This window comes from Coenobita brevimanus, chromosome 26 (genome assembly GCF_032717465.1).
Source record: "Coenobita brevimanus isolate Jiangsu-jjx chromosome 26, ASM3271746v2, whole genome shotgun sequence".
Taxonomy (NCBI): domain Eukaryota; kingdom Metazoa; phylum Arthropoda; class Malacostraca; order Decapoda; family Coenobitidae; genus Coenobita; species Coenobita brevimanus.
In genome coordinates, this window is record NC_136979.1 from 36,053,217 (window position 1) to 36,080,737 (window position 27,521).

Consider the following 27,521-nt stretch of genomic DNA (forward strand, 5'->3'; position numbering starts at 1 on the left):
GCTACTACTGTCTTCACCCTGTGCTTCAGCTTTTCACCACACACTCCATCAATTCCTGGGGCTTTCCCCATTCTGACTTTCTTCATAGCTTCTTTTACTTCCATCCTACTGATTTTTGCCTCCCGTCTCACCTCCGTCCTTCTCCCAACCATTCCTCAACCACTTATACTCACAATACTTTCATTCCCTATGTTTAACAGTGTTCTTTCCATCTGCTCACTTTTTCTTCCTTCTCCACTATCAGTCTACCATTTTTGTCTTTCACCTCCCTGCTAACTTCTTTATCACTCTGTCTAACTCTACCTCTTCCAGAACATTTTCATACATTCCCTCCACTTTACATTCAATTTCCTTCCAAATTCCTTCTCTGTTCTCTTCGTACGAATCTTTTCACCTTTCTCTTTCTCTCTATTGATAACTCTCTCTTCCATATCTCAACTTCCTCCATGCTTCTGCTTCCCATCCACTCATTGTATGCTTTCTTCTTTTGCACCACAGCTTATCTAACCTCTTCAGTCCACCATGCAGTTTCTTGCAAGCCCTTTCGCCTTTTCTTCTACCTGCACACTACCCCACATGCTGCACAGATTCTGTCTGTGAATATGTTGCATACATCTTCCACCTCCCCTATTTGCTCCAAATCATATTTACCCAGTCCCCTGTCCACCTCTCTCCTATATTCTGCATTTTTTCCATTTTCTTGCAACCTTTCTGCACTCCTGCCAAATCTCAGTATCTTATTGTACCCATTTTATGTCACTGAATTCAATATTCCTTAGTACATAATTATAGCCTTAGTCTTCATTGTAACAGACAGCCTTGAAAGGGCTGTTGCTGTTTTTCTTCCTTTGTACTCCCTTATACTTATTGCCTCACCACCTCACCGTGGTGGTAAGTGTTGGCAGCCATCGTCCACTCACTTGACGTAGTGCCACCTACTTCTTCCTTCATCTTTTTCAGTCTCTTTCTGTGTCTGCCCTCCTCTCTTCCTGTTTCTTCCTTCTTTCCTGTCACTTTTTATTACTCTTCTGTCCATTTCAGGTGGGTTTACATGAGTAACAAGCCTAATGGTTTCCTGTAAGCCAGGAAACCATTTACAGTGCTGGTTGGTAACCATATACGGTAACTATGTGTGTTACCTTTGTGTCAACAAGTGGATTGGTGGAGAGTGAGTGCCCCTCCCCATTAAACAACTAGCTCAAAGACAAACAGCCACCCCTAATGGGATTATGGTGTCTGGCTATAGATAGATAAAGACCTTGCTTCAGTCTTGTCGTACATTACCTCACCCCTAATCATTGTTTATTGTCTTATCACTGCCAAACCTCACTGCCTTTACTTGCCTCACCTCTTTCTTCCCTCATTTTACCTCAGTCTCATTTTCACCATTCCCATCTTGGTTTCACCCCATCCTCAGTACAGTACATAGTTAATCTCACATCATATCGTACCCTTTAGCCTGTCTTTGTTGTTCTTACATCACTTCAATATCTCATTACCTTCATCTCCCCTCATAATCTCAGCACACTGTGCCTCACACTTTATCATGATATACTTGTAACACATGCCAGCATATTACTGAACTATATTTCACTATTGTACAGGTTACCTGAACATTGTAAACTGATATACAAGTCAGACACTGTTCATTACAACCCCCCCCTCACACACACACACACACACACACACACACACACACACACACACACACACACACACACACACACAACACAACACAACACAATACACACACACACACACACACACCGCTCGCTGGTGCAGTGGTAACGTTCCCGCTTGCCAACTGGTGGACGGGAGTTCGCGCCTCGCTCAGGTTGCGAAAAGTTTCACTGACGAAGTGGGTGGTTACTGTCCCCCTTGAGCAAGGGGACGGGTGTGTGCGTGTGTGAAGGTCACAGCCTTGCCCTTAGATCGGACTATATGAGCTCTCAGCTCCCTTCCGGGAGGGTAAAAGCTGACAATCACGACCATCAAGTGATCCTGACCGATCCTGACCGACCCGGTGAATTACACACACACACCCACACACACACACACACACAGAGTGGCATCAAAGCCTGGCTCTGGTCTTCAGAGAATGCTGATAGGTCATGGTCTGTATACAACACAGCACAACATGGGTGTAATATCTTGTAAACTTTTCTAAATATCTAACATCTTACTTTGAGTTAATGTTTTATATACAGTAAACTCTCAGTTATCCGCCATTGCAGTATCTGGCCCAACACCATATCCAGCACTGCTGGCTTGGCTCAGTTGAAGCAATATCAGGCACCAAAACGGGACGTAACTGGCAGTTGTATGCAATATCCGGCATTGAGGTGTATCAACCTGCTCAGAAACGGAAGCCAACTGGCACTCAGTCACTGTATTGTATCATTACTTTATTGTATTTTATGCTTAATTTTCAGCTTTTACTAATGGTAAAATTTTTAGGATAGAGGTTCGAGATGGAGAGCAACGCAATATCCGGTTTGACACCAAATATTGAGCCGATGCGGGGGGTACTATGCAGTATCCGGCAGTTTATTTCAACCAGCGCAGGGCTTGAGTGAATTGTGCCAGATAATTAAGAGTTAACTGTACAGTATAATTATGTAGTACATAACTTTTTAACAGAATGAATGACTTTCATCTCTGACTGAGTGTAAAGTCCTAAGGATAAAACACTAGACAGTAATGCTACTGAAGTGAGGCTTTTCAAGGCTAACCCTTATTTGTAGCAACATATTTATTCCACAGGTGGTACGTCATCCATTTGAACGTGTGCTTTCAGCCTACCGTGACAAACTGGAGGACTATGAACGGGACTTGAAAGCCAGGTACTGCATCAGCTATGACAGTGACATCCCCTGGAAATTTATAATTACACTATAAAGAATTGCAGAGTGGAAAGGAATAAAATTAGGAATCCTGATACAATATGCTGTATAAAGTATGCTTACAGGGCTCACATGTTTATCAGCTCTACACAATGTGAAACCTTTCTGTTTCATGCTTAAAGTCAGCTGCAGTTATAATGTTTCCACTCATCTTTCATGGTCATGAATTTTCCTCCTTCCTTTCTTCATTTTCAGGCTCTGCAATTACCCAATGCTTCTTCACAACTTTCCCCTTCACATGCATAACTTTGTCTCATCCTCATTGCCCATAATTATGGCAGTTTTCTTCATTTTATTAGTGTTTCTGTACTAAGTTCTTTCTCATCCTCATTACTTTACCTATACAGGACATCGCTTTCCAACTCTTTGTTCTTTTTTCCACTCTTCAAATTTTGTGCACTTTACTCCACCCTTGTAAATATGTCAATTCTCTTCAGTTCATTCTCCCTCCTATCACATTCTAACATATTCATGCCCTCTGACACATGTTCATGCCTACTCCCTCCTCCATATAATAGTGCCAGTCATTCACCTTTCCATCCTATCTTACACCATATCTTTACAGGTGTCTTATTCTTTTTCTATACTGAACTCCCAGTCCTTTGTGTGAAATCTCTTCCTTTCCCTCCTTACTCTTGCTCATATGAACACATCTCCCTTTACCCAACTTCACCAACTGATTTTTATCCCTCCACTTCACTTCATTCCAGCCTCTTCCATGCTGTTGTTTCCCTCTCACTCCTATCAGTTACTATTTCCCTCCATGATCACTCACGCCTTCTCCTCACTCTCCATAATTCCTTCTTCACATATCCCCAGAGGTGGTTATTATTACTCCATCTATGGGAAAAGGATTGTGCGTGTGTACCGGAGAGGGGAGGACTCTCGTCGTGAGCCCACCTTCCGAGAGTTTGTACAGTATCTACTTGACACAGATGTGGAGGAGTATGATGAACATTGGCGACCAGTATCACTCCTCTGTACACCCTGCCACATCAGGTACTGTTGGATTAATGTTTTATCACTCTAAGTCTTCCAGCATACTCACTTTTGTTTATTGTTGTGGCCAGGAACATGAAATGCAGGCTGAAGTAGCCTTTTTGCAATCCAGCATCCTCATTTGGGGGATATGAAGGAATTAAGGTTCATTTTTGCTGTATAACCGGGCAGTGGAGTGACCCATTTACTGTACTGTATAATGGTGCCACCATATGAAGGCTTCCCTCTCCAGCATCTGTGAATGGCTTGCTTTATATTCACACAACAGGACACTGCCCAAAATATATATCCTATTATGTCACTTTAATTTTTGCTATATACTCATCCTGACCCTGTTTCAAACTAAGAACTGATGGCACAAATGGAAACAAAACAGAAAAAAATGGGAGAATTGACAGTGTCCAGTGACATCATCCAGGCTTTAAAATTGTCTGGATTAAGAATTGTTCTGTTTATGAATATGTTAACCATCAAGACCCTAACTCATTTTGAATACTGTACTTCTTTATGTTTGTAAACTCATCATACCAAAAACTTTCAAAGCACATTATTCATATGCTTTCTTCTGCGTATTTGTATCTCCTGCCACTTCATTGGCATGTTGAACATCTGAGCTCTCAGTATACTGTGTACAGTATTTCATCATAACAGTCTGTGGAACCACACCATTTCATCCCTACTGTTTATCTGTCAGCAATTTCAAATGGCATTGCACTTTCTTTTTACCCTTTTTTCATAAACTGGTTACTCTTTACTCTGCAGAATTGGGTATGCCTTGGTTAACATTTTCCGTAATTTATTTTGCAAATATTTTTTTGAAAATGATATCTGGTGGTAGAGTTTTCTAAGGACACCAGTCATGCTTCGCACAGGTTCAGATTTCCAAGAGGTGGTTGGAAGCTTTTATTATCATGTCATGCCTCCAGGGGCATGACATATCAAGGACAGTCACCTGTCCTTTGATATGTCATGGTAACATAACCTTAAGCCTCTACATTTGAAGGGAGTACTGTAATATGCAACTGATCGCTGCTGTCTTATGCCTAGTTTTAATTTTTTATTGTCATAACTTTGTTTATTATAAAGTTAAATACCAAAAACATATGTGTAGATGGTTATCCCTGTTAAGTAAAGCCAGGAATCTGGGACTTGAATGGTATATGAATGTGTCCTACTTCTTTGGACATGCTGTTGTTAGTTTCCCTCCTTGATGCTTTCTCTTTCCATGTTTTCTGCACCTACCTTATCCCATTCTTAGGTGGAAAAAAAAAAAGAGAGAGAGGGAAAAAAAAAAGAGGTGAGGATGATGATTATACTGCATATGCAATGTTTATATGTGGGCCCTTCAAGAAGTTCTCAGTTTCACTTAAAAATATCACAGGAGAAAGATTGTTCCTGTATTATTTCTCAACAGTCTTCCCTAAGTTCATTGCATTTTGTCAACCAATGTTCAGGTATTGCTGTCCCATCGTGGAAGAAGGTTGCATCATGAGAAAGATTGGGTGCGTCAAGCCAACTTGGTGCCTTCTTTAACCCTGCACAGTTTTTGACTTTATGCAAGGGTTTAATTTGCCCCTGTGTAGAGTAAAACTCTCATGTGTGGGGAGGCTTCCCACATACAGCTGTTCTTAACAAGATGGAGTCAAAGGTTTTTCATCTCATTAATTCTCCTACTTTGTGGTAGCTGGGAACGCTCACTATCCAATCGATATAGCGCTGCTTTGGGTGTCTGCCCATTCCTCTCGTCCATCCTTCCTCTTCTGTCATTCTTTCCTTCATTCTTTCCACTTCCTTCTGCCCATGGGTGACTTTATACTCCCTCTTCTGTCTTTCTTTCCCTTTCCTTCTGCCTATGGGCGACTTTACACTGAGTGACAAGCCAAATTGTTTCCTGTACACCAGGAAACCATTTACTATGCTGGGTGGTAACCACATAACCATATTATGGCGCCTGGTGGTTTAGTGGGTATTTAAGACACTCCAGTCAGATTGAGCCTGTGTAGGTTTATATCCAAGGGGTGGTTAGGGTTTATTGCCCACGTAATGCCACTCAGGGATGAGTGAGGCTGGTCACTCAGCTTAAATGTCAGGACCAACTTGCCTAACCCTGGGCTCCTCTGCTCATGGGGCAACATAGGAGTGGATGATGGATGGATAGATGGAATTCTCCTACTCTTAGTGGCTCCCTTCAACCTCTGTCTCTTTGTCACACTGTTGCATCTTTATCTCTTTTCTGTTGCTACTTCAGTGGTCACTTCTCCACTGAACTATCTGCTTGCATTCTTCACCACTACAGCAAACTCTCATCCCTTTTCCGTCCAACTCTCTAATGCAAGAGTTAACTAGTCCTTCATGTATGCAACAGGTCATCTCTGGAACTGTCTTCCTCTCAGTATTTCCTACTGCCTATGACCTCCAGTCTTGTAAATGCAGTATGTCCAGGGATTTCAGAATTTAAAGTGGTAGGTGGGGGCACTTACCATCCACTCACTCAATGTAGTGCTGCTTTTGGTGTCTGCCCTTTCCTCTCTTCTCCCTTCCTCTTCTGTATATCTTTCCTTCATTCTTTCCTCTTTCTTCTGCCAACGGGTGACTTTACACTCCCTCTTCTGTCTTTTTTTCTTTCTTTCCTCTTCCTTCTGCCTATGGGTGACTGTACACCGAATGACAAGCTAAATGATTTCCTGTACACCAGAAAACCATTTACTCTGCTGGGTGATAACCATATAACCAAATTATGGCTCCTGGTGGTTTAGTGGACAATTAAGGCGTTCCAGTCGGGTTGAGCCTGTGTAGGTTTATATCCAACAGGTGGTTGGGGTTATGCGTAATGCCACTCAGGGATGAGTGAGGCTGGTCACTCTCATCTTAAATGTCAGGACCAACTTGCTTAGCCCTGGGCTCCTACGCTTCTCATAGGGCGACACAGGATTGGATGATGGATGGATGGATGGATTTCAAAATTAAAGGATCTTGAATTTGGCCCTCAGTTATTTTGTTTTAATTTTTTCATTGAGGGAACAGTCTTGCGGGCGTCTGGTCTTCGGTTCCTTCTTCCATACTTATTACTAAAAAAAAAAAAAAAAAAAAAAAAAAAAAAAAAAAAAAGGGTGACTTAACCATCACTTCAAAAACGGTGACCAAGCAAGTGGGATTTCAGTTTGGGAAACAGGTAGAAGTCATACAAAGCCAGGTTGGGCGAGTAAGGAGCATGAGGCAACAGTTCAAAGCCACAGTTGGTTGCCTTAGCCACTGCCAACTATGCCATGTGGACATGGGCATTGTCCTGAAGTGACAGTATGCCTGCCCGTACCTCTCCTCTCCATTTCTTTTTGATTGCTTCTTTCAGCTGTCACAGTTGTGATGCATAATAGGCCTCATTAACTTCCACCACAATCATCGCCTCATATGAGGCGACATGCAGGCCACTCCTGGCCACGCTGATCACCTCATATGAAGCGATGGATCTCCGTGCCATAATGTCAAGCACAAGGAAGCGTCAGTGGTTTCCATGGGAACATTGAGTCTCCCTCTGCACCATCAGATCTGTTGCCAAGCCCTGCCAAACTGCAGTTGCCAAATACTGCATATTTAGTAATTCAGTTGTTGTTTGTAGCCCAGCATGGCAGATTCATGCCTGTCTACCTCCCATGGTTCTGGTGACTTATCACTGCCCTCACACCCACCCAAGAGGCATAAATTACAAAAGGTGAGAGTGATGAAGAGTCTGAGCTCAGAAACACTTGATCTGATGACAAAAAATCAACTTAATAATAAAAAGAAAAGTCCTTAAACAATGACTCAGGGAGGGTAATCAGATTGATAAGAATTAGCATGGCAGGGGTTAATGGTTTGGCCCCTTTGCAAGTAGTCAGCCACAACTCCCTGTGTTCCACAACACTGAGGCCATTACCTTGGCAACAGATACCACTTGCTTGAATTTTGGGGGAAGTGGAGAACAGGGATGTTTCCATTGCAGGCTTTGATTCTTTGATTCACATTCGAAGTGGTGTGTACCCATGTCTCATCTTAGGTCACAGATTTCCAGAAGAAGTTGGCTGGATCAGCCTAGAATTGAGCCAAAAGTGAAATTTCCAGTCTGATTAGCATTTGGTCTGGTATCAGCATTATGAATACCCATCTTGCAGACAGCTCGTTCATACCCAAATGTCAGTCAAAACATTGTGCAGTGAGCCAACACTGATGCCCATGGTATCGCTTTTCTGTTGCACAGACAAACTTTTGTCACTGAAGATAGTGCAGTGAATGGCCTCCACTTGATTGTTCATGGTCAGTGATATTTGGCATCCCAGCTGTGGGTCATCTTCCGTGCTCTCCCTGTCCCTTTTGACATCAGCATCCCACTTCTTTATGGTGGAATAGCAGGGAGAGTCCTCACCAAGTGTGTTGACCATGTCTTCATGCTTTCCTTGGGGGTCATACCTTTTTTTTTTGCAGATACTGTACTTGATCAAAGCATAGGCTTCTTTCTTGTCCATTTTTGGGTTTTGCTTTAACCTACTAAATTTCAAAGGGACTCACCTGCAAACAGTTAAAGACAAAGATTTGAGTTCATATGTAGTCATATAAAGCTTCATTGTGTAGTCATACCCAAAATTTGTGGTTACTCCCCTTGTTTCTGGACAAGGCCAAGAACTTTTTGAGGGACCCATGTATACTGTATTCAATTTCAGATTTGACGTGATAGCCAAGATGGAGACACTAGAACGTGATGCAGACTTCATCCTTTACCACCGGGGTCTGTCAGGGGTGACACACATTGAGTGGTCTCATCGAACATCATCCACAGACCACACAACCTCAGACCTCGCATCTTCATATTTCTCACAGCTCACACTCTCTGAGATCCAGCGCCTCTACCAAAAGTACCTCATGGACTTCCTGATGTTTGAGTATGAGGTAGAACCATACTTAAAGCTTGTAAGTGGGACAACAGCAAACAATGCCTCACTCATGACAGATGAGCAAGATGAGGAGGAGTATGATTATGATGAGGAAGAGGAAGATGGTGACAATGAAGATGAGGACTATGAAGACAATGAAGAGGTGGAAGTGATACAAAACGACAATGCTGGGATGGATGAAGAGTCTGAAAACCAATACGAGAATCAGGCAGCCGAGGAAACTAGTCCAGTTATTCGGGAGACATGAGATCTCATTATAATAGTGTTGTAATGAATGTTCATTCATTTTATGTGTTGTATCGTACTTCATATTGTCCCCAGTAGTATATGAAGTAGTCAGACGGAAGGGACATATGGACAGGAGCAAATAACAATACTCTTACCCACATCATTATGATAAAATTTTTTAGTTGCTTAATTTTGCTGATATCCAATGATTTTATTCAGTTTAGGAGAACTTTCCAGTGGAAAAGATAAATAGTTTTAAAACTATCTTAAGATGAATATAATCATCTGGAGATAGCAATAATAAAACATAAATTATGACATCTGATTGTAGGGGTTACAAAAAATTTATATTATCAGTAGTCTGTACAGTATATAGGGCACCATCTCCAACACAGTAGTGCCAAAATAGACTGTGGCAGCTCACAAGTAATGGGCATCAATATCTTGCTAATAATTAATACAGCGTTTCATTAACTACACATCTTAATTACCTCCCTCAACAACTGTTACAGTACTTTGCTCCATCACCTTTTCAGTACAGTATGTTATTTAAAATTATAACTGTCCTGCTGTGAGATTTAAAATCTTTGATATTGTACTGTGATTTCAACTTCAGAGTAATGCATAACTTTGTAGCACAAAGTTTGGTAAATCTTCTGGACAAGTTAACCCCAGCTGAATATTGAGCATTAGTAATTTACATTTGATATTCCCTTTGAATGAATATGTATAACCTGGGCTGTGCACTGTAGTTTACTATCTACAAATACAGTGAATGTACCATAGTAACAGTAACATAACACTCAGCAGCCTATGTATAATTTGCAGTGTTTACTACCATAACTTATTTTATAAATACTGAAGGCAATGAGACAATGACACATAACATTCTCCAGAATACTTAGCCGTATCAGGCATGTTCAAAATGAATGGGGAAAATGCTGCAACAGTACGTAGGAACTATTGACATTTCAGATCTATTCACAAACACAAAAATATTCTGCGTGATTGTTTTAATGTCCATTAGGAATGATCTGTGAAGCAGTGTTAAGGTAGTGAATTATTAGAAATTTAGGATATTACAGTACCCTCACGTCCAGTACATGTTTGTCCAGTATGGTCAGCAAAAAAATAATTTATTACTGTAGTACGGATTTGTTGGGCTAGTACGGATCGGCCGTGCAAAGTGGGCCAAATCCAAGGAGTTCTTCTCTAGTACTGTCATGTTGTGTCCAGTACTATTACCTGCCTGGGCGCTGGAAGATGGCCAACACCGAGGGACATTTCCCTAGTATTGTCACACCAGTCCAGTACGTCTTCCTTGTGACTTGTGACGTATGTCAGTCAAACTGCAGCATTGCACTTCTTCGTGATAACAAAAACGACAATGTGTCAGTGTGTGACTATGAGGGATTTATGAGGGAGGTTGAGGCAGAGAGGCCTCCTCAGGATCCTGAAGGCCCTCCTCCAGGGGGTCAGTAAGACCTCCTGGAACCTCAGAAACCCCTTCCCCTTCCCCCTCCCCCTCAAGCCCATCACCACTTGCCTTAAAAGTTGGTAAAATCTTAGTTGTGTCAAAATGCAGTTAAGTTGAATTTGGGGGGGACTTTTTTAAGGCTTGTCTGACATTATTAATTTTTCCCATAAGATCTGTTGTTTGTCCAGTACGGATTTAGTCCAGTACAGCAGTACTGTTTGACAAAAATACTGTACTGGATATGAGGTTACTGTACCCCAAACAAATGTGGTCAGATGCTACTTATCTGTGAAGTATGAATTAGTTAGCATACCCATCAGTGGTACAGGTATATGGTGTATTAACATGTGAGGCCCAGGCTGCTGTGAGGCTGTGTGATACTGTAGGCTTTCGCATCTTTATGCACTGCAGATAAGCGATGTATTAGTATATCAGTACTACTTATCTTGAAAAAACTAATGGAGGTCCCTGACATATGAATGGAATGGGGTCCTGAAACTAATTTATGTGGATGATGAATGATATGCGATTGGCTGTTATTATCACAGACACTGTACGTGCATACCATAGAATGCAATACAAATATGTACAGTACAGTACACATTCAAAGAAGCCATCAAGTTAAAATTTTATTTAGTCATACTGTATAGTCTGTATTAACTTCTATGGTCATTCAAATTTTGCCGTCTGTAAGCTGGCTTAGCATTGCATGAGTTCTGCATCATCTTCATCATCACTGTCACTCATCATCATCATCATCATCATCATCTTTTTAACCCACATTAGAAAAAATCCATTTCTAATATGGAAACAAGCAGAAAATCTAAAATGACATATATATGAATACTGTATTCTTCATCCATTCATATGGTGCAAATTCTCTGCACCAGCACCGCTAATGCAAACTTAGTACTGTATTGTATAGAACATGTGGTTAAATTAAATAACGAGCAGACACTAAGCTGCAGTTAAAAATTAGTGCTGCACTGACAAAATATTGCTTTGAATCATGGCTGTTCTGTCATTAATGCCCTTATTTACAGTTTACATGTAAAACTTGTTGCAGCAAACATGATAAGCAGTGATTTAGTCATAAAGCATCTTGTGTATCATCATACTGAAGTAGTTGCTAAAGCTATAATCTCTCAAATTTGTACAAGAAACAGTATCTGGTGAGGTAAAAATTAACATATTCATTGAAGCCATATCATGACTGCATTCTTCCCACAAACTTTAAGAAAACCTTTGAGCTCGGTAACTGAAAACATTACCGGTATATAAAAATAGTAGTTTAAGATAATGTTCAGTAGGTCTTAACTGCTTAAGAAGGAAGTCAGTTGTTACACTGATTTTAAGTGCAACACCTCTCTGTTGGTAATATTACTGAGAATCAAAGAAATCTATAATGACTATGTTATCATTTTTTTTTTTTTTTTCCTGGTGGTTTAGTGGGTAATTATTGCGCTCCAGTCGGATTGAGCCGGTGAAGGTTTATATCCAAGGGGTGGTTGGGGTTGATTGCTCATGTACTGCCACTCAGGGATGAGTGAGGCTGGTCACTCTCATCTTAAATGTCGGGACCAACTGCCTAGCCCCGGGCTTCTACGCTCCTCATGGGGCAATGTAGGATTGTATGATGGATGGATGAATTCCTTTTACAGCTCTTAGCACCTTCATATTTATAGTTTATGTCTGGTTGCATTCTATGAAATGTTTATGTGCATTGTATCTGGTATCACTTTAGTGTGTACCTGTGCTAGCTCATAAAATCTGTGATTGCTGAGTCTTCTGTGAAGGTTCAGTTACATTACTGTGATACATTAACTCTTAGTTGAGCAGCACACAAGTGGACTTATCTCCTGAACCATTATACTGCAGGCCATGTATTTAATAAAACCAACAAATTCATTTTCTTGAATTTCTCCCCATTATGATTGATTAGACGTGTGATGTCATTATTTTTTATTATTATTATTTTTAATGATAAAGAAAACTGAAGCTAAACTTGGATAGGAATGAATGTACAGTACATGGGTTCCGGAAGTAAGCTTATTTAACAAAAAATATTGTGAATAAGTTACACTCTGGTGGTAAACAGGCCTTTTTTTTTTTTTTTTTTTTTTTTTTTTACCCATAATACTCTTAAATGATATAAAAACTAATAAGAATGCAAACTGCAATGTGAAAAAAGAGAAAGCAAGTTATAGTAATGAAATCATCTTCTAGGCCTCTTAATGATTTCACTGTTCTGAGTCATACAATCAGCAGTGTTTGAAATGGGATAACAAGCAGCAGAATCCATATTAAATGAAAATTAGTGTAAAGAACCTTCTCAGTCTTAATCATACTCAACCTTAATCACAACAAGGATAGGTTTCATAATAAAACACATCAGTACTGAGAATGCTCATACATTACCACCTAATAATATAAGATACAGTATGAACAAATTTTCATATGAAACTGTGAACAGTAACATACCATATTTTACAACACCTTTCTTGCTACACAGATGTCCAACCATATATTCATACTGTATTGTTTATAAAGACTCCAACATGCTTGCATGTGTCGGCCTTGGTCACCTAATGGTAGCTCTCCATGTTGCTTGATCTCTGGCAGCCTCCCTAACACAAGCAAAATTTGCTGATGATCTCCTGCCAGCGATATGTCCTGTATTCCCTATATCTCATTCACCTCCGAATGCTAATTAGTATTCTTTCTTTTCTGTTCTGTGTTTCAAACTGATATCACAAAAATATTTCAAGCAACACCTTCAACAGCCACGGCTGGCAAGGATGTGTAGACAAACTTTTGACGGTGACAGTAAGGTACTCCAGTCTCCTCTGCCAGCTGACTACACAACCTAGCACAACTTGAGCTGATGAGGATACTCCCAGTTCTTCCGTGTGTGTTCGTCAATAAATTTTCTTGACCATTTGGTTGCTGCTATACGTTCATCTTCCTCAAGCTGTGCATCATTCACCTCCACCTTTTGTGAATACGTAAGCTCACCAGTTTCCTACAAAGAAATTGAATAATATATAAAAGACTTTGGTTACTTCAAACAAGAAGCAAAGGAAAATAACTACAGCATATCATCATCATCGTCATCAGCATAGTGTAGACCTTCAAATTATGTGGGACCAATTTGTGCTAAATGCATTTTGCATGGAAAGACAAACCCTGACATGGCCTAATAAATGCGGGAAACAAAAGGCTACAAGGTAAATCCCCAAGTCAGCCCTCATCCGTGACAACATTCGAAGGCCCCAAGTGGTAATATATGCCAACAAGGCTGCCACACATGCACACTTTGCACCCTACTCCCTCGCACCATGGTCACTGCCAGCCAACCCTGATTCTGTCTTCCCCTCACACATTAAAATCTTGCACAATCCTAGTGCCTTATAACAATCTCAGTGCTCCTTGTGTGTTATGGCTTCCCAGTCTTCTGCCACGCCTGCCAATGGTGCTACTGATAGGCCTCTGTGTGCCTTTGTCTCTCGAGAGGATCAGAGAGATTCTCCATCAGCTTGATGATAAGGACCACGAGGTTGACACTGCAGAGCATTTACTTATAAACAAGTCAACGGTGTGCACAGTGCAAAACTGCAGTGAAAAAATAAGCACAGTCCAACTAGGAGGTTACAATGATGCATGAAGATGTTCCTGTGAGATATGTGTCAATAAAAACAGAGAAAGTGATTTACAAGTTTGGCTATGCACAAAGGGACGTGAATATGGCAGTGGACAGTACTGTACTATCATTCCCCTGAGCCTGCTGAAATTTATGGAAAAGTTGTTCAAGTGATCCAAGTTGAAAAATTCTCCACTCTTGCATGCTAACAAGGGCTGGTTTGCAAGATTCCATGAGTGCAAAGAACTGCACGATGTGCAGGTGTGTGGTGACAGGGGGGGCTGTGGACATGACTGCAGCCAAGGCTTTCCCAGCCCCCTTTAGGAAAGTGGTAGATGATGGTGGTTACAAATTAGGTAAAGTGTTCAATTTGGGCAATGTTAGCAAAGAGGATATTCAGTGCGAGTGGCAGAAGCTGCTATCCCATGTTTACCTTGCTATGTTGGCAACTAATCATAGATACACTGTGCCAAGCAGCAGAGGTGGCACAGCAAGTGACACAAGTGACACGAAAGGTTTTTGCTGCCATTACTTATGACATCCTTCACATTACTGAAGCTGCTCCCAAAGTGATGACTGAGGGCCTCACTGAAGAAGTTGAGGAGGAAAAGCACCTGGAACCACACATTAGGTCCCAGCAGCAACCAGGCCACAGCACACCAGGGGGCCCAATCATCAGCAGCTGAGCCTGGTGCTGGAAATCACTGATTGGCTCAAGGACGCCTCAATGATGGTGGTGCACAACACACATAAGCTGCAGCCCCTTTAAAGTGAAACTGTCCACATCTTCTGGGGGTAGAGGCTGTAGCTCGGGAAGCGAATTAATGTCGTCCAAAACCATCATCGCCTAACTTGCCCCAGCCCCAACTGTAATGCCTGCCCTACCATCTCAGTCTCCCCAGCCTAGCACCTACTGTACACAACTCCCAACTCCCCACAACCTGCCAGAGAGGATGACTGGGGGATCAACTTTGAGAGGTTCCAGACCTAGTCTCATCCCTTGAGGGTTAAAAGCATGACTCGTTCCCCCTCCTCTAGCCCCTCAGCTTTGGATACCCACTTCCCCGACACACAAACATCAATCCATTTCCTGTCATAATATGTGATCACCACTCATTTACCACTTTGTACACTCTAATTAACCATTTTTCATACCCAGTAATGTTCCTAGAGGTTGTATATGTACTACAATGAATGTTAGGTATGATTAGGAGGGGATAAAATATTTTTTCAAGATGGCAAAAGAAGGGACTTTGGAAAAATTTTGGAATTTCACCATACAAATTACCACATCCCAAGGGCTTCAATGGCACAATCTGTGTACTTCGACTTGCACAGTAAAAGTCCCGGAACCATTAGCTGCGCAAATTGTGGATCTACTGTATCGCTAATGCCCTGCTCAATCCTAGGAGCCCTTCGGCAATGGATAGCCATGATGGAATTGTCTCTAGGTTATTTTGTTATCACATACATATTTAACTCTCTTGAGCTAATTTTTTCAATATCACAATGTCATAAACCAAGTTCTCCATCCTTCAGTGGGGTGGGTAAAATCCAGAATAGGACGAAAAAACTATGAACAAAAACGAAGCTATCAAATGAAGTGTCCAATGAAATGGGTCATACATATGTGCACTCATTCATGTCTAACATTCAGTTCCATTATTATCATCACTGCCATCCTAACCCTATTTCTTATTCATACACACCTAGGCTGGGAAGATTTAAACATCTAAAGCATAACTTTTGAGAGACCACATGATTTATACCACCACCAACATCCTGACCTAGTTTCCCCACCCAAAGATGAGGTGAGGTACAGTATAGTCCAGAAACAAAGAAAAGTGAAAACATAAACAAGGGAGAACCAATCAACAACATGCTCAGGGAAACAGACCACACAATCATTCACTCCCGATTCGAGACACTGGAACCTTGACTCTACCTCAATGGCCAACTCATCAGCACACGGGGCTGTTCGGCCAGATTGCCTAGGGAGCAACTACTACTCATCAGTACATTTTTGGTAACATGAAAAAGCCTAATGCAGATGTCATCACTCTACAAGAGTTAAACATATTATCTATTCCTTATCAGTATCCTTAGCTGAAGAACAATGTAAGAGATAATGGCTCCTTGACTATAAGTCCTCTTTTAGCCAAGAAATACTGTAACTCAAAGGAAAGCCAAATAAAATTTTTCATTACCTTAACCTCTTCAATAACAGCATGTCTTTTATACTATATTCTTGCTACCATCAAGTAATTTTATTCAGTCCAGGAGACATGCTTCAAACTGTAGTGATATGACAGTCTTCATTCAAGGTACCACATATGTCCATGAAACTGAATTAAATCACCTGGCGATAGCAAGAACAAACAAAAAAAAGATACCACCTGGTCAAAGGTTCAATGAAAATGGTTAACAGACAGTTTCTAATTCTGCACTATAAAACACCCTTCCTATGGTGGTGGTGTGGGGGGGAGGGGGGAAAATCGAAGGACAACAAGAGTAAAAGAAAATTTTCAGCAATCTGAAGACATTTTATATTTTATTCCTGCAAACTCCATTGTGAGTCCTCGAAATATGAAAGGGATAGGGACCAAAAAAAACTTTAGTAATCCGAAATTTTGTATATCGGAACAATTTTCCCCACTGAAATATACTTATAAGGGGGGGATGCGTTCCAGGACCCCACTGGACCCCCTACTTAAACGTTACCCCTCCTATTTAGAAGTATCCAATACACGTATACAGTACTACTGTATACTATTGTACAGACAAAAACATTAAAACATACATCTATGGTAATTACTGTAGTATTAGTACACTGTACAGTTAAATAAACACCTGTGCTGGGGCTGGAGATTCGTGTCGTTGATATGGTGCTAAGTCACGTGGTGGGACCCTATTGCTCCTCTGGGACTTCCTTGACTGGTGCAGGTGTTTCTGAAGCTGTTGATGGTTCAATTTCCTCTCCAGAGTCAAAGTATGGTGCTGTTTCTTCTTGGCAGCTGGTTCCCCAGATGCTGGAGATAATGCAGGGCGCTTGGGAAGCATGGCGAAAATACGAAATGAGGAAGAACAGTGAAAAACTGCGTACCATACAGCGAAGCTGAAAGTGACTTGACTGAGAAGCGCGCAAAAATGTATTTGGCAGAGAGGGGTTAGTTCGTTTCTCTTGCTGCAAGAGAGTGCGGCACTGTTCAGCGCGCCCATTTTGAATTTTTCCTATTTCCTCTCCTATCGCTTTTCATACCATTGAGACAGATACTTTCGTATTGTGGAATTTGTCCTACATTCATTGCTTTCGTACCATCGGAAATTTGTACAGTGGGGCACCAATTTTCACGCCTAATTGGGTCCAAAAATAATGCGCGAAAGTGGAATTAGCGAAAGTTGGGGCATTGTCTTTATGGCAAAAAGGCTAATTGGTTCCCGGTTATCCTAAAGTAACATCAGATTTTCATTTTCACTTGCAATACAGTACATCAAATCACTATTGTACATTGCATTGTGAGATACAAACAATAAAAACTGTACAGTACACATTATATGAGGAGAAACATACCACAGAGACCAGGTTGAGGTGTTTAATGGATGTTGGGGGTAAGTATCTGAGGCGCGTGGCGGGCTTATTTAGCCACGCCAGACGTATTGGCGCCACCTCTTGCTGCCTCGCTACCACTCTCTCTCTCTGCCTCCTCAGATGCAACTTGATGCAACACTTCCACTCTGTGCTGAATTTCCCTTTGTGCCAGGTTCTCTTGAACAAATCCATCGAAATCTTCATCCAGGTTAAAGCTCCGTTTCTTCACTCCAACATGATACTCTCTTTTAGCCTTGGCCTTTCCTCCCGACTTTGAATGTCCCGGCCACTTTTTATCACCACCACTGCCTCCCGGCCCTCCCCCCACACCACCAGGCTCTACCCCCACACCACCAGGCCCTTTCCCCACACTACCAGGTATAGTAGAGGCCATTGAACCGTGAGAATCCAACACAATGGAGCTAGCACGCTCGTACACAATGGCGGGAATGGGTGGACAGAGTGTTGACATGACGTCATTCAAGATGGCTGTGGGTTGCGGGCGGGCGGTGCAGGAAATTCAAAGTTCAAAATATTGTCCCAAACCCAAAATTTGTGCGCGAAAATCGATTTTTTTCAAGCGAAAGTGGAAGTTAGGGAATATTTGGTGCATGCCGCGAAAGTGGATTCCGCGAATCCTGCTGTAGCGAAAGTTGGTGCACTACTGTACATCGAGTTTTCGTATTTCGAGGACTCACTGTATGATTTTAAGTTAACTTAGAAGAAACCTACTGTTACAAAAGGGTTAATGAAGGCTGAGTAAAATCATCTGATGGTAGCATGAATACCTAAGCTGAAATAAACTGTCTCAGGCTGTGGAAAAAAAAAAAAAAAAAAGAGAGAGAGAGAGAGAGAGAACCTGACTGACCTTAAGGAAGCAGTGTCGAGGGTCTGCATCATCCGGGAGGTCTGGGGGAAGCCTGATCGGGGTCACTTTTATCATGTGTTTCACCTTCCACAGCATGGCATTGTTCTCAGGGTTGTTCTTCAGGATCGCCACATTACTTCTCTGTCATATTGTAAGGTACTGGCTATCAATGCAGATACAGTAATTCCTCACTGAGTTTTTTTTTTCTTGCAATACAGTCCAAAACAAATCAGGTGACACTTGCCTTTTAAAGCTATATTGCTATCTGTGACCCTGATATGCCATTTCCCCCATTTTAGCAACTGTATGGAAAAGGTTTTGATGGGGGATTTTGGAACACATCCCTGACTCACAACAAAGATTACCTGTATTCACTATATCAAACATTTATTACTGAAACCACTGCCCTCTTTTTTATGATCCCAATACTCTTTTCTATTCTAAGCTCTTTTATGCCCATTTAATATTACAACATTTTTTAACATTAACTACTGCCAGACGATTTCATGTATCTTAAGATCATTCATACTGAAGAGCTCAGAATTGAGAACTATGAAATGCACTGTCAGGAGTTTATAAAGTGATACAAATTACCTGTAGCTACCTCATTTCTATATCAGCTTATAAATAAAACACATAATTTTAACACACCTTTCCATCAAGTCCCAGCTTCTTCATGATATCACGATCATACCAAGGTTTACATTTCAATGACCGCGTTCGAGTTACCATGTGCAGAGGGGCTGGCTCATATGATGGGTCTACCTCACCATGCCTGTCAAGGAATAACACTGTAATTACCTATGATCAGATCAAGGAAAAACAAGAATGAGTGATGACTGGATAAGAAATAAATGGTAATCCTACCACTGTAGGCTACCATATACATATGCAGTTATCATGGAAGTTTGCTACCGGTATATTACCAGTTGATTTTTCCTACAACATACTCAGTGTACTACAGAATTTCAATAAAAAATTCATATGGTAATTACCATTGCTATCCAACTAGAACATTACTAATGAAAAAGCTTTACAACTTATTGCCACATAAATTGAACCTTAAATTCTGTTCAGCAGAATAAAGTAGCTCTATATAGGGTATTTTAAGAGAACAGGTGTAAGGACACCACTGATCTCTCTTTTGGGGGCACGGTGGCTCAGAGGTTGAGCACCCAACTCGTAATCGCGAGGTTGCGAGTTCGAGCCTCTGACAGGTCACCGTTGCCGGGAGTGGTAGCGCACTCCTGTAATCTAGCGGGGCTATATGGCCACAGTTGCCTAGCTTGGAGATGATTAAATCCACTGATCTCTCCCTCTCCCATTCCATCAACTCCAGCCACATGAGGGCTGTGTTTGGGCAGATACTGGAATCTTCATGAAAATGCTTCATAATACCAGTAATTCTCCAAGATAAAATGCTGATATATTAACCCCTTAAATGCGGCCGTGAACAGTCGACCCCCCCCGAGTGGCGGGGTTGTATCGCGGTCTGAGTACCTGTAGGAAAATATTAGCCAAAAATCAGAGATTAACCCTAGAACATTATACTTGGTATGACAGATAGTACCTCTACCACAGCCTCATTCTGTCACAGTAAACTTTATACTACAACGTAAAGGTAGTTTGGAATCCATATTTGTACAATAAGCACTGAAAATAAGGCTAAAATCAACGGAGCGTACGGCCGACATGCAGCGCGGCGGCGGTCTTCCCGTCACTCAACAAACATTTCCATTTTCACAGCTAAAAACATGTATACTACATTATTTTCAATCATATTACTTCCCAAAAGATCACCGCGGTGCGCTTTTTATTCTGCCTTACGCCCGTCACTTTATTCTCGTTCCTGTCGGTCTCTTGCACTGACTCGGAAGAGCTAGAACTCGCCATAATGTCACTTTGAAAGCCTGCGGTAAACTGACGCCAAACAGAGGCAAACCGTGCGAAAAAACGCTAGTGTTACAAGTGGGGAAACAAGCGTTTCCTATTAGCATAAACTGCTTGTGAGAGGAGAGCGCAGATTTACAGTTCTGATCACTCAGAGTGCTGCCACGTATCACAGCCAGGCTGGCCGGGCCGTGGTGGGGGGGGACGGGGGGTATCACAGCCAGGCTGGCCGGGCCGTGGTGGGGGGGGACGGGGGAAAAACACGATACTTGGCAACAACAGAGGTCAGTAGTACAAAGGTAAAGTATGCTAATTGTAGCTAAAGGGTGGTGGTACTGATAGACAATACCAGCTGGAGCCTGCTTGCCCGCGGTTATTCAAAATTTACTAGAATCGCAAACGCGACGCTCCACCGTTATGTCCTTTTCGCCGAGCGTCGCAAACGCGACGATCCGCGTTTAAGGGGTTAAAGGGCTGTAGTGATTATGATAATTACATACATACAGTACTGTACAGTGGTCCCTCACATTTAGCATGTTTCAAGATAGCAATTTTCGTGTTTAGTGATAGGTTAGAAAAGGTACCAATCCCATGCATTTAGCGATTTTCTTACGTTTTTAACGATGTGGGGCGTGAAATGCCTTCCCGTTCGCCATTGTTATCACTGTTGTGAGAGTCTGGCAACTTTGGGTGCTTTTTTTTTTCTCTCAAAGTGCCAAGCATTTGGCGTTTTTCGCTGGTGAGTAAATGTATGACCATACAGTACTGTATCTGTATAATGTACTGTATTCCTAATATACTGTGTTTCATTTTCAACATTTAAAGTAGGAAATCGGGGGTCAAAAGGGTGACTTGGAGGATGGGCGCAAATTAACTGATACTTTTCCCATGTGAAGTACATTTCGCATTTAGCAATTTCTCAATTAGCAATGGTTTTGCCAGACTAATTAAATCGCTAAATGCAAGGGACCACTGTACATAGATTTTGAAAGGTCGCATTCTATTCTTGCATGGGTCAGCTTTGTTCATCAGACTTTAATTCTAATTCAGGACCTCCTCTCACGTTTTCCTTGGTCTGTCTCTAAAATCTCTCCCTTACCGACCTGTACAAAGCTTCACGCAATTAATCTTATACATTTCCTCCACATTACTGAGCTGTCTTAGCTTAACTCTGCATCACCTTTGTAATACCCTCAGTCACCACACATCCTACTACCCTAACGTTCCATAAGCATGGCAATGCATGTTTGCACATTCATCTCACCTTCACCTTTTCAGTAAACTCATAACTTACAATGTGCAGATGATGTCATTCATGACTCCCCATGTTTCGCTACCACAGACTTAAAGATTCATGAAAGATGTGGTAGTGGTACTGGTAGTTGTTCCCTAGGCAATCTGGCTGAACAGCCCCACCCTTGAAAGATGTTAAAAAGTCTACTGACTAACCGAGTACGAGAGTGTATGCTCGCATGGTATGATCCTATTGAGGAAATGGATACACTGTACATGTAGTGGGGGAAAATTAATGTGAATAAGTTTGATGACAGCAGCTGTGGTTTGCCTAGTACCAGTAAGTGAATGGATAAAGTAAATGAGTGACAAAAAACGAGATATGCAAGCTGAAGCAGCTACTGAAATACTGAATCAAAGTGGATGAATAAAATCTATATAAGGAATCCTTTTTTTTAAATTGCTGATATAAAAAACATTTCGGTACAGCAGGTAGCTATACATCAGGGACATTAACCCATACCCTCCCATTTTTTTCAGGCCCCTCCACCCCCTGAAAACCCGGTTATTTTTCTACCTTTTATTTTTTTTTATTTTTTGCTCAAACATTCCCGTTTGGTGAGAAACTAATGAAAATCACCAAGAAAGTTGCTCCCATCACCCCTAAGTGCTCCTAAGGTGGGTCCCCCCTCACCTCAGCCAGGTGTTCTGTGGCTGGGCCGGTGCAGCTGCTCCGTTTTCTACAGTGGGAAGGAGGAGGGTAACTAATCAAAACCAACCTAAATACATACATTTACTTTTTTTTGCTACAAAAGTACATATACAGAAACAATATTGTGGTATATATATATATACAGTATATATATATATATATATAAATGGGTGAAAATAACGTAGGTTCATAATGGTACCACCCATAAATCACCAATTTCTGGTACACTTGACTAGATGATACTGTTGTTTCCACTAACATACACTAGGGGAAGGTCTCACGTGTCTGGCTGCCACGAATCACCGGCGAATTTGAAAACTGTGCATGCAATGTGCCTTGCAACTGCAAATTGTACGGCGTACGACAGCGGGTCCACGGCAGCTATCATGTACTGTCGTACGACGTACGATGTCGGGAGGGTACTGGTTAACCAGTAGACTGAGCAAATACCTTTTTTTATCCCACCCCGTGATGTGCAAAAAATGAAGGAAAAAAAATTTTTTTTTAGTTTTTGTTTATTATAAACTTGACGATAAACATCTAGGGCATCATCTGGTGAAAAAATAAATAACCTCTCTCTCTCTCTCTCCATCTTTGCATAGGGCCATGCGTAAGTTTATGAATGCGAGCAGTGAAAAAATGAAGAACAAAAACAAAAGTTTTATTTTGTTTTTGTATATCATAAACTTGAAGACAAACACCCAGGGCATCATCTGGTGAAAAGAAAAAAATCTCTCCATCTTTGCGTAGCGCCATGCGTAACTTTACATAGGGGTGGAATAGTTAGCAGTGTTGCACAGCCAGCACAGCCTAAACTGTGACTTGCAACACGATGCTACCCAGCCTGAGCTGTGGCTCGCAATCCACAGGATCTAAAAAAAAAAAAAAAAAAAAAAAAAAAAAAATGAAGCTTGTGACAACCAGAATTTCAAAGGCTTGAAGCATGTGTGACTGTCTCTAAGGGCCATTTCACTGGGTATGCTATCTAACAGTCTCCTACTTTTGCATTTACTCTTTCTTGTTATCTGAACTCACCCTCACCCTATTTTTAGGCAGAAACTGCTAAGACAATACTGAAGATCATATGTGGAAGGAATGTACAGTACATACAGAACAACAGACAGAAAAGATCATCATGACATTTATTCCCACTTAAGGATGGGATGACTGAGATGCAGAAAATATAGGAATGAGAAGAATTTTTGAGCAATGAGGCTCTTCAAGGTTAAACAATAATAATTTGCTAACCTTGGATAATATGTAAACCCAAAGTACTGCTGCCCTCCATCAGGCAGGTCATATGGGTAGTCTCCCTTGCTGCCGAGAGGACAGTCTGGCGGAGCAGGGTGTGTCACTTCCCCAGTTGACCATGTTACTGTTTTGGTCTTGGGTACAACTGGCCTTCTGTGTGCGGTTTTGTCAAATGGCTTGGGTCGGGTGTAGAGGCTGCGCACACCAACACCAATGGCTGACTGCTCAACTCCCTTTGCAATACTTCTGAGCATCTGTAAAGACATCCTGTAAACACAGTTTCATGTTTTACAGGTTTCTTGAATTATGTTTGATAAAAAGGAAAAATGATATACAGCCTTGACTAATGCCTCCACAACTAGAAACTGTAAAATTTTACCACATGGGTGCATTGATTCCATCTGTCCTGTTGCAATCTAAAAAGCTGCAGCAAAAATATTTTAGTGCAGTATGCAACACAGTTACAGATACCTGTTCATTCAAGACTGCAAAAAGTGGAGGAAAAACAAAATACTGTATAGCTACCTATTTTGAGGTACCAGTGTCGTATGCACAGAGTGACATGCTGGAAGTTACCGTTCCGCTCAGTGTGCATGTGCCGAGTGCCCTTTTTAGTAGCTGGCTGAAAATATCTGCATGTTATCTCAAGTACTGTGCCATTTATCGGCAACATATTGTGAAATACCGTTATGTGTGTGAGGGAAATAGCTGGGACACAAGTCAAGAGTGAAAGCAGTGGAAATGAGTTAGCCTATTTGAGAGGAGCCTGTGGAGTCACATGGAGAGACAGACTGACAAAAGAGGATGTGAAGGAACGTTATGGTGTGGATGTGGATGTGGTAGGAAGCATCAGAAGGAACACACTGAGGTGGTTTGGCCATGTGAAGAGGATGGAGAATGAGAGACTGATGAGGAGAGTATATGTGAGTGAGATGGAGGGGGAGAAAGGGAGGGGAAGGCCAAGGATGACGTGAAGGGATGGAGTGGAGAGGTACTGTATATGAGAGAGCGGGGTGTGAATTGGGAGCAGGGCAATTAAATGGCAGGGGACAGGGTGACGTGGAGGCAATTTGTTTGTGGCCACCCCATACAAGGGATTAAGGTGTCTGGCAAAAGATGGATAGATAGACAGAAATAGCTGGATGTCTTATCGACCTATAGGTAACTACAGGTCAATATATAGATATATACATATAACTATACATATGTTTGTTACAGGCAGATTGTGAAATCAGTCATTTTGTGAATTATCTATCTATCTATCTAAAGCCAGACGCCATAATCCCGTAAGGGGTGACCGTTTGACTTTGAGTTAGTTGTTTTACGGGGAGGGGCACTAACCCTCCACCAACCCACTTGTTGAAACGTAGGGAGCACGTATGGGTAAGGTTAGTTTAATTCAGGTCAGGTTGATCTAGGATAAGGTTAAGTTAGGTTAGGTTTAGGTTTGGTTGTTAGATTAATTTAGGCTAAACAAAGAAGGGAACGGTAACTTCCTGCATAAAGTCACTCCATGCATATGAAACCGGTATCTGAAGAAGCTGCCAGTTTGCCCACAGCAGCGTGTTCAGCTACTGATGATCTAGACTGCATGCATTGTTTACTGATAATCTTGCCAATGGGACACATAAGAGCTACAGCAAACCTAATGAACCAACTCAACCTAATCTAACAGCCTAACTGGTGGTGGATTTGCCCCTCAGACCTTCCTATGATTTAAACCACCTAGGATAGCCACTTAACCTAACCTTACAGCTCCCAAATACCTGTTGGACTAAATCCCAATCTGTCCTAACTTACAAAACCAAATCTAATCTATCCTAATCTACTTGCAAAAATTTACCTCCTAATCTAGCCTATCCAGTCCTAACCTACCTTTACTTTAATAAACCAAAATTATCTACCCCTAACCCTAACATTTTGATATGGATATGGAATCTGAAATTACTTCAGATGTGCATTAGGAGAATTTCGCAAAATGTGTGACATAACATCTTCATATTTTCCACAGATAACATCTAAAAAATGCCCAGTATCTACGATAATCTATGAAACATAAACATCCTGAGAAAGGCCTATTCCAAAGAGATATCAAGACCTGTGCCCGTGTGGTATAATATTGCTAGTTATTTACCTTAACTCATTCAATATGTCTACCTTACTTTACCCTAACATCTGACAATTATGCTCATTAAGCTCAGCACTCCTCTGATATGGGTTCAAACCGGGAAACCATAAAAAATTATGCAATCATCAATCTGGAGATTAACTCCTAACATAAACAAGGTAATTACCACGGCTGACTGTGTGCTTAGAATATTACACTTGCTTGACATTTACATTTATGTAAAGAATTCTCAGTTTCAGAGTTGAAAGACAGCCTTCGGAGAACCTACACAAACGGCACCCTACATACTGACAACACCATCATTCAGATGATTCAGTCGACTAAATAAACAACTATAAAATGCATCAAATTAGAGCTTCTTATACAAATTCGGAAACTGCATAATTTTACACGCTTGATACGTTCAAAAAGTGCAATTACTGTATGAAAATAATTATTTGTACTAAAATTTTCACAGTTGAAAATAATCTAAAAAGTTTTCTTTTATAATGCATTGATTGATTGAAATATTTATTGCTGTAAATATAAAACAATTATAGTATAGGTCGCAAATCTTCAACCTTCAATATTTTTCATCTTTCTTGAATTTCTTAATCCAAACCAGTGTTACCAGAATAAGATTATTGCTCTGAAATGGGTGATATTTCTCCATGTACAGGGAATATTGGACATGTATGGTGAAATTCGGGAATCTTGTGTGTGTGTGTGTGTGTGTGTGTGTGAATATTCATTCAAAACTATACAGTCTGTCAACTGAAATATTTATTGTATAGGTGGACTGTACGGGCATGAAAGCAGCATACTTTTTGTCGTAAAAGGTACTGAGAGCTAATACAACAAAAGGTGATTTTCTTTGTCATAAACTTTAAAAATATGTAAAAGGAAGCACTCCTAGCTGATGTTCAAACATTATCTCAGGCTGGGCTCATGCTGTTCTACTACATTAGCTTCTATACTGCATTCACATGATGTTGCGCTGCCTACTTCTTTCACCTTTATCATTCTTTTTCTGTCTGCCCTCATCTCTTTATCTATTTCTTTCATCTTTCCTGTCATTTTTTTTATTACTCTTCTTTCTTTTTTAGGTGGGGTTACATTAAGTGACAAGCCTATATTGTTTTCTGTAAGCCAAGAAACCATTTAGAACGCTGGATGGTACCCATATAACTAACCCATACGTGTTCCCTACGTGTCAACAAGTGTGTGGAGGAAAGTTGGGGCCCTCCTCGTAAAACAACTTACTCAAAAACAAACGGCCATGATGAAAATTGAACTGAAATGTTTATTAATGATATTATACAGGGATAAGAAATTGACTGATTGAAATGTTTATTACTGTAAATGTATGTAGAGTATAATTATATACAACAAAAGAAGATGGTGAGTCTTGACCACTGAGCTATGGAAGGGCCATCTCCGCAGCGAACGCGTGACTTTGGCCGCCACATTGAAACACCCGCACTCGTCGCCTCCACCATGCTGTTTCTACGTCGCTGTTGCTTACATAAGCTGAGCAGTGGGCCATGGCATTACATTTTCGCTGCGCTGATTTCAAAAGGCGCGGGCATCGGGTGTAGTGCATAAACATCATCAGCGCCGCCCTGGGCCCCTGGCAGAGGGCACACAAACTATGCAGCTCTACCCATGATAAGAAAGGCTCCTCCCATACAGAACCCAT

General features: G+C 41.2%; 2 protein-coding genes across 8 annotated transcripts in view; one reads left to right on the forward strand and one right to left on the reverse strand.

Annotated features, from left to right (window-relative positions):
* Positions 1–9,074, forward strand: part of LOC145394010 (carbohydrate sulfotransferase 10-like) — a 71,198-nt gene extending 62,124 nt beyond the window's left edge. The window contains exons 6-8 of the mRNA XM_080267980.1: positions 2,764–2,843; positions 3,723–3,902; positions 8,597–9,074. Of these exons, the coding sequence (XP_080124106.1) occupies positions 2,764–2,843; positions 3,723–3,902; positions 8,597–9,074 (738 nt within the window). The remainder of the gene's footprint in view (positions 1–2,763; positions 2,844–3,722; positions 3,903–8,596) is intronic.
* Positions 9,075–12,927: 3,853 nt separating this feature from the next.
* Positions 12,928–26,151, reverse strand: mRpL30 (mitochondrial ribosomal protein L30). Of its 7 annotated transcripts, none has more exons than XM_080268055.1 (6): positions 26,056–26,128; positions 24,241–24,337; positions 23,713–23,982; positions 19,281–19,404; positions 18,630–18,770; positions 12,928–13,554 (listed from the first exon to the last, which is right to left on the reverse strand). In XM_080268055.1, exons 3-6 carry the CDS (start codon positions 23,979–23,981, stop codon positions 13,399–13,401), a joined length of 690 nt encoding a protein of 229 aa, XP_080124181.1. In that variant the 5' UTR covers position 23,982; positions 24,241–24,337; positions 26,056–26,128; the 3' UTR covers positions 12,928–13,398. The 7 variants fall into 7 exon arrangements, with proteins under 7 accessions (XP_080124181.1, XP_080124183.1, XP_080124184.1 ...); XM_080268057.1 differs by having other exon boundaries at positions 23,713–23,969; positions 26,056–26,127; XM_080268058.1 differs by lacking the exon at positions 26,056–26,128 and adding an exon at positions 26,010–26,027 and having other exon boundaries at positions 23,713–23,969.
* Positions 26,152–27,521: the final 1,370 nt, after the last annotated feature.

Coding starts and splice junctions, on each gene's coding strand:
- mRpL30 (XM_080268052.1), bottom strand. CDS start 26,051: ATGTCAAGCAAGTGTAATATTCTAAGCACACAGTCAGCCGTG. Junction 18,771..19,280: donor AGCTGGGACTTGATGGAAAG/GTGTGTTAAAAT, acceptor ACAATATGACAG/AGAAGTAATGTGGCGATCCT. Junction 13,555..18,629: donor CTCGACACTGCTTCCTTAAG/GTCAGTCAGGTT, acceptor ATTTCTTTGTAG/GAAACTGGTGAGCTTACGTA.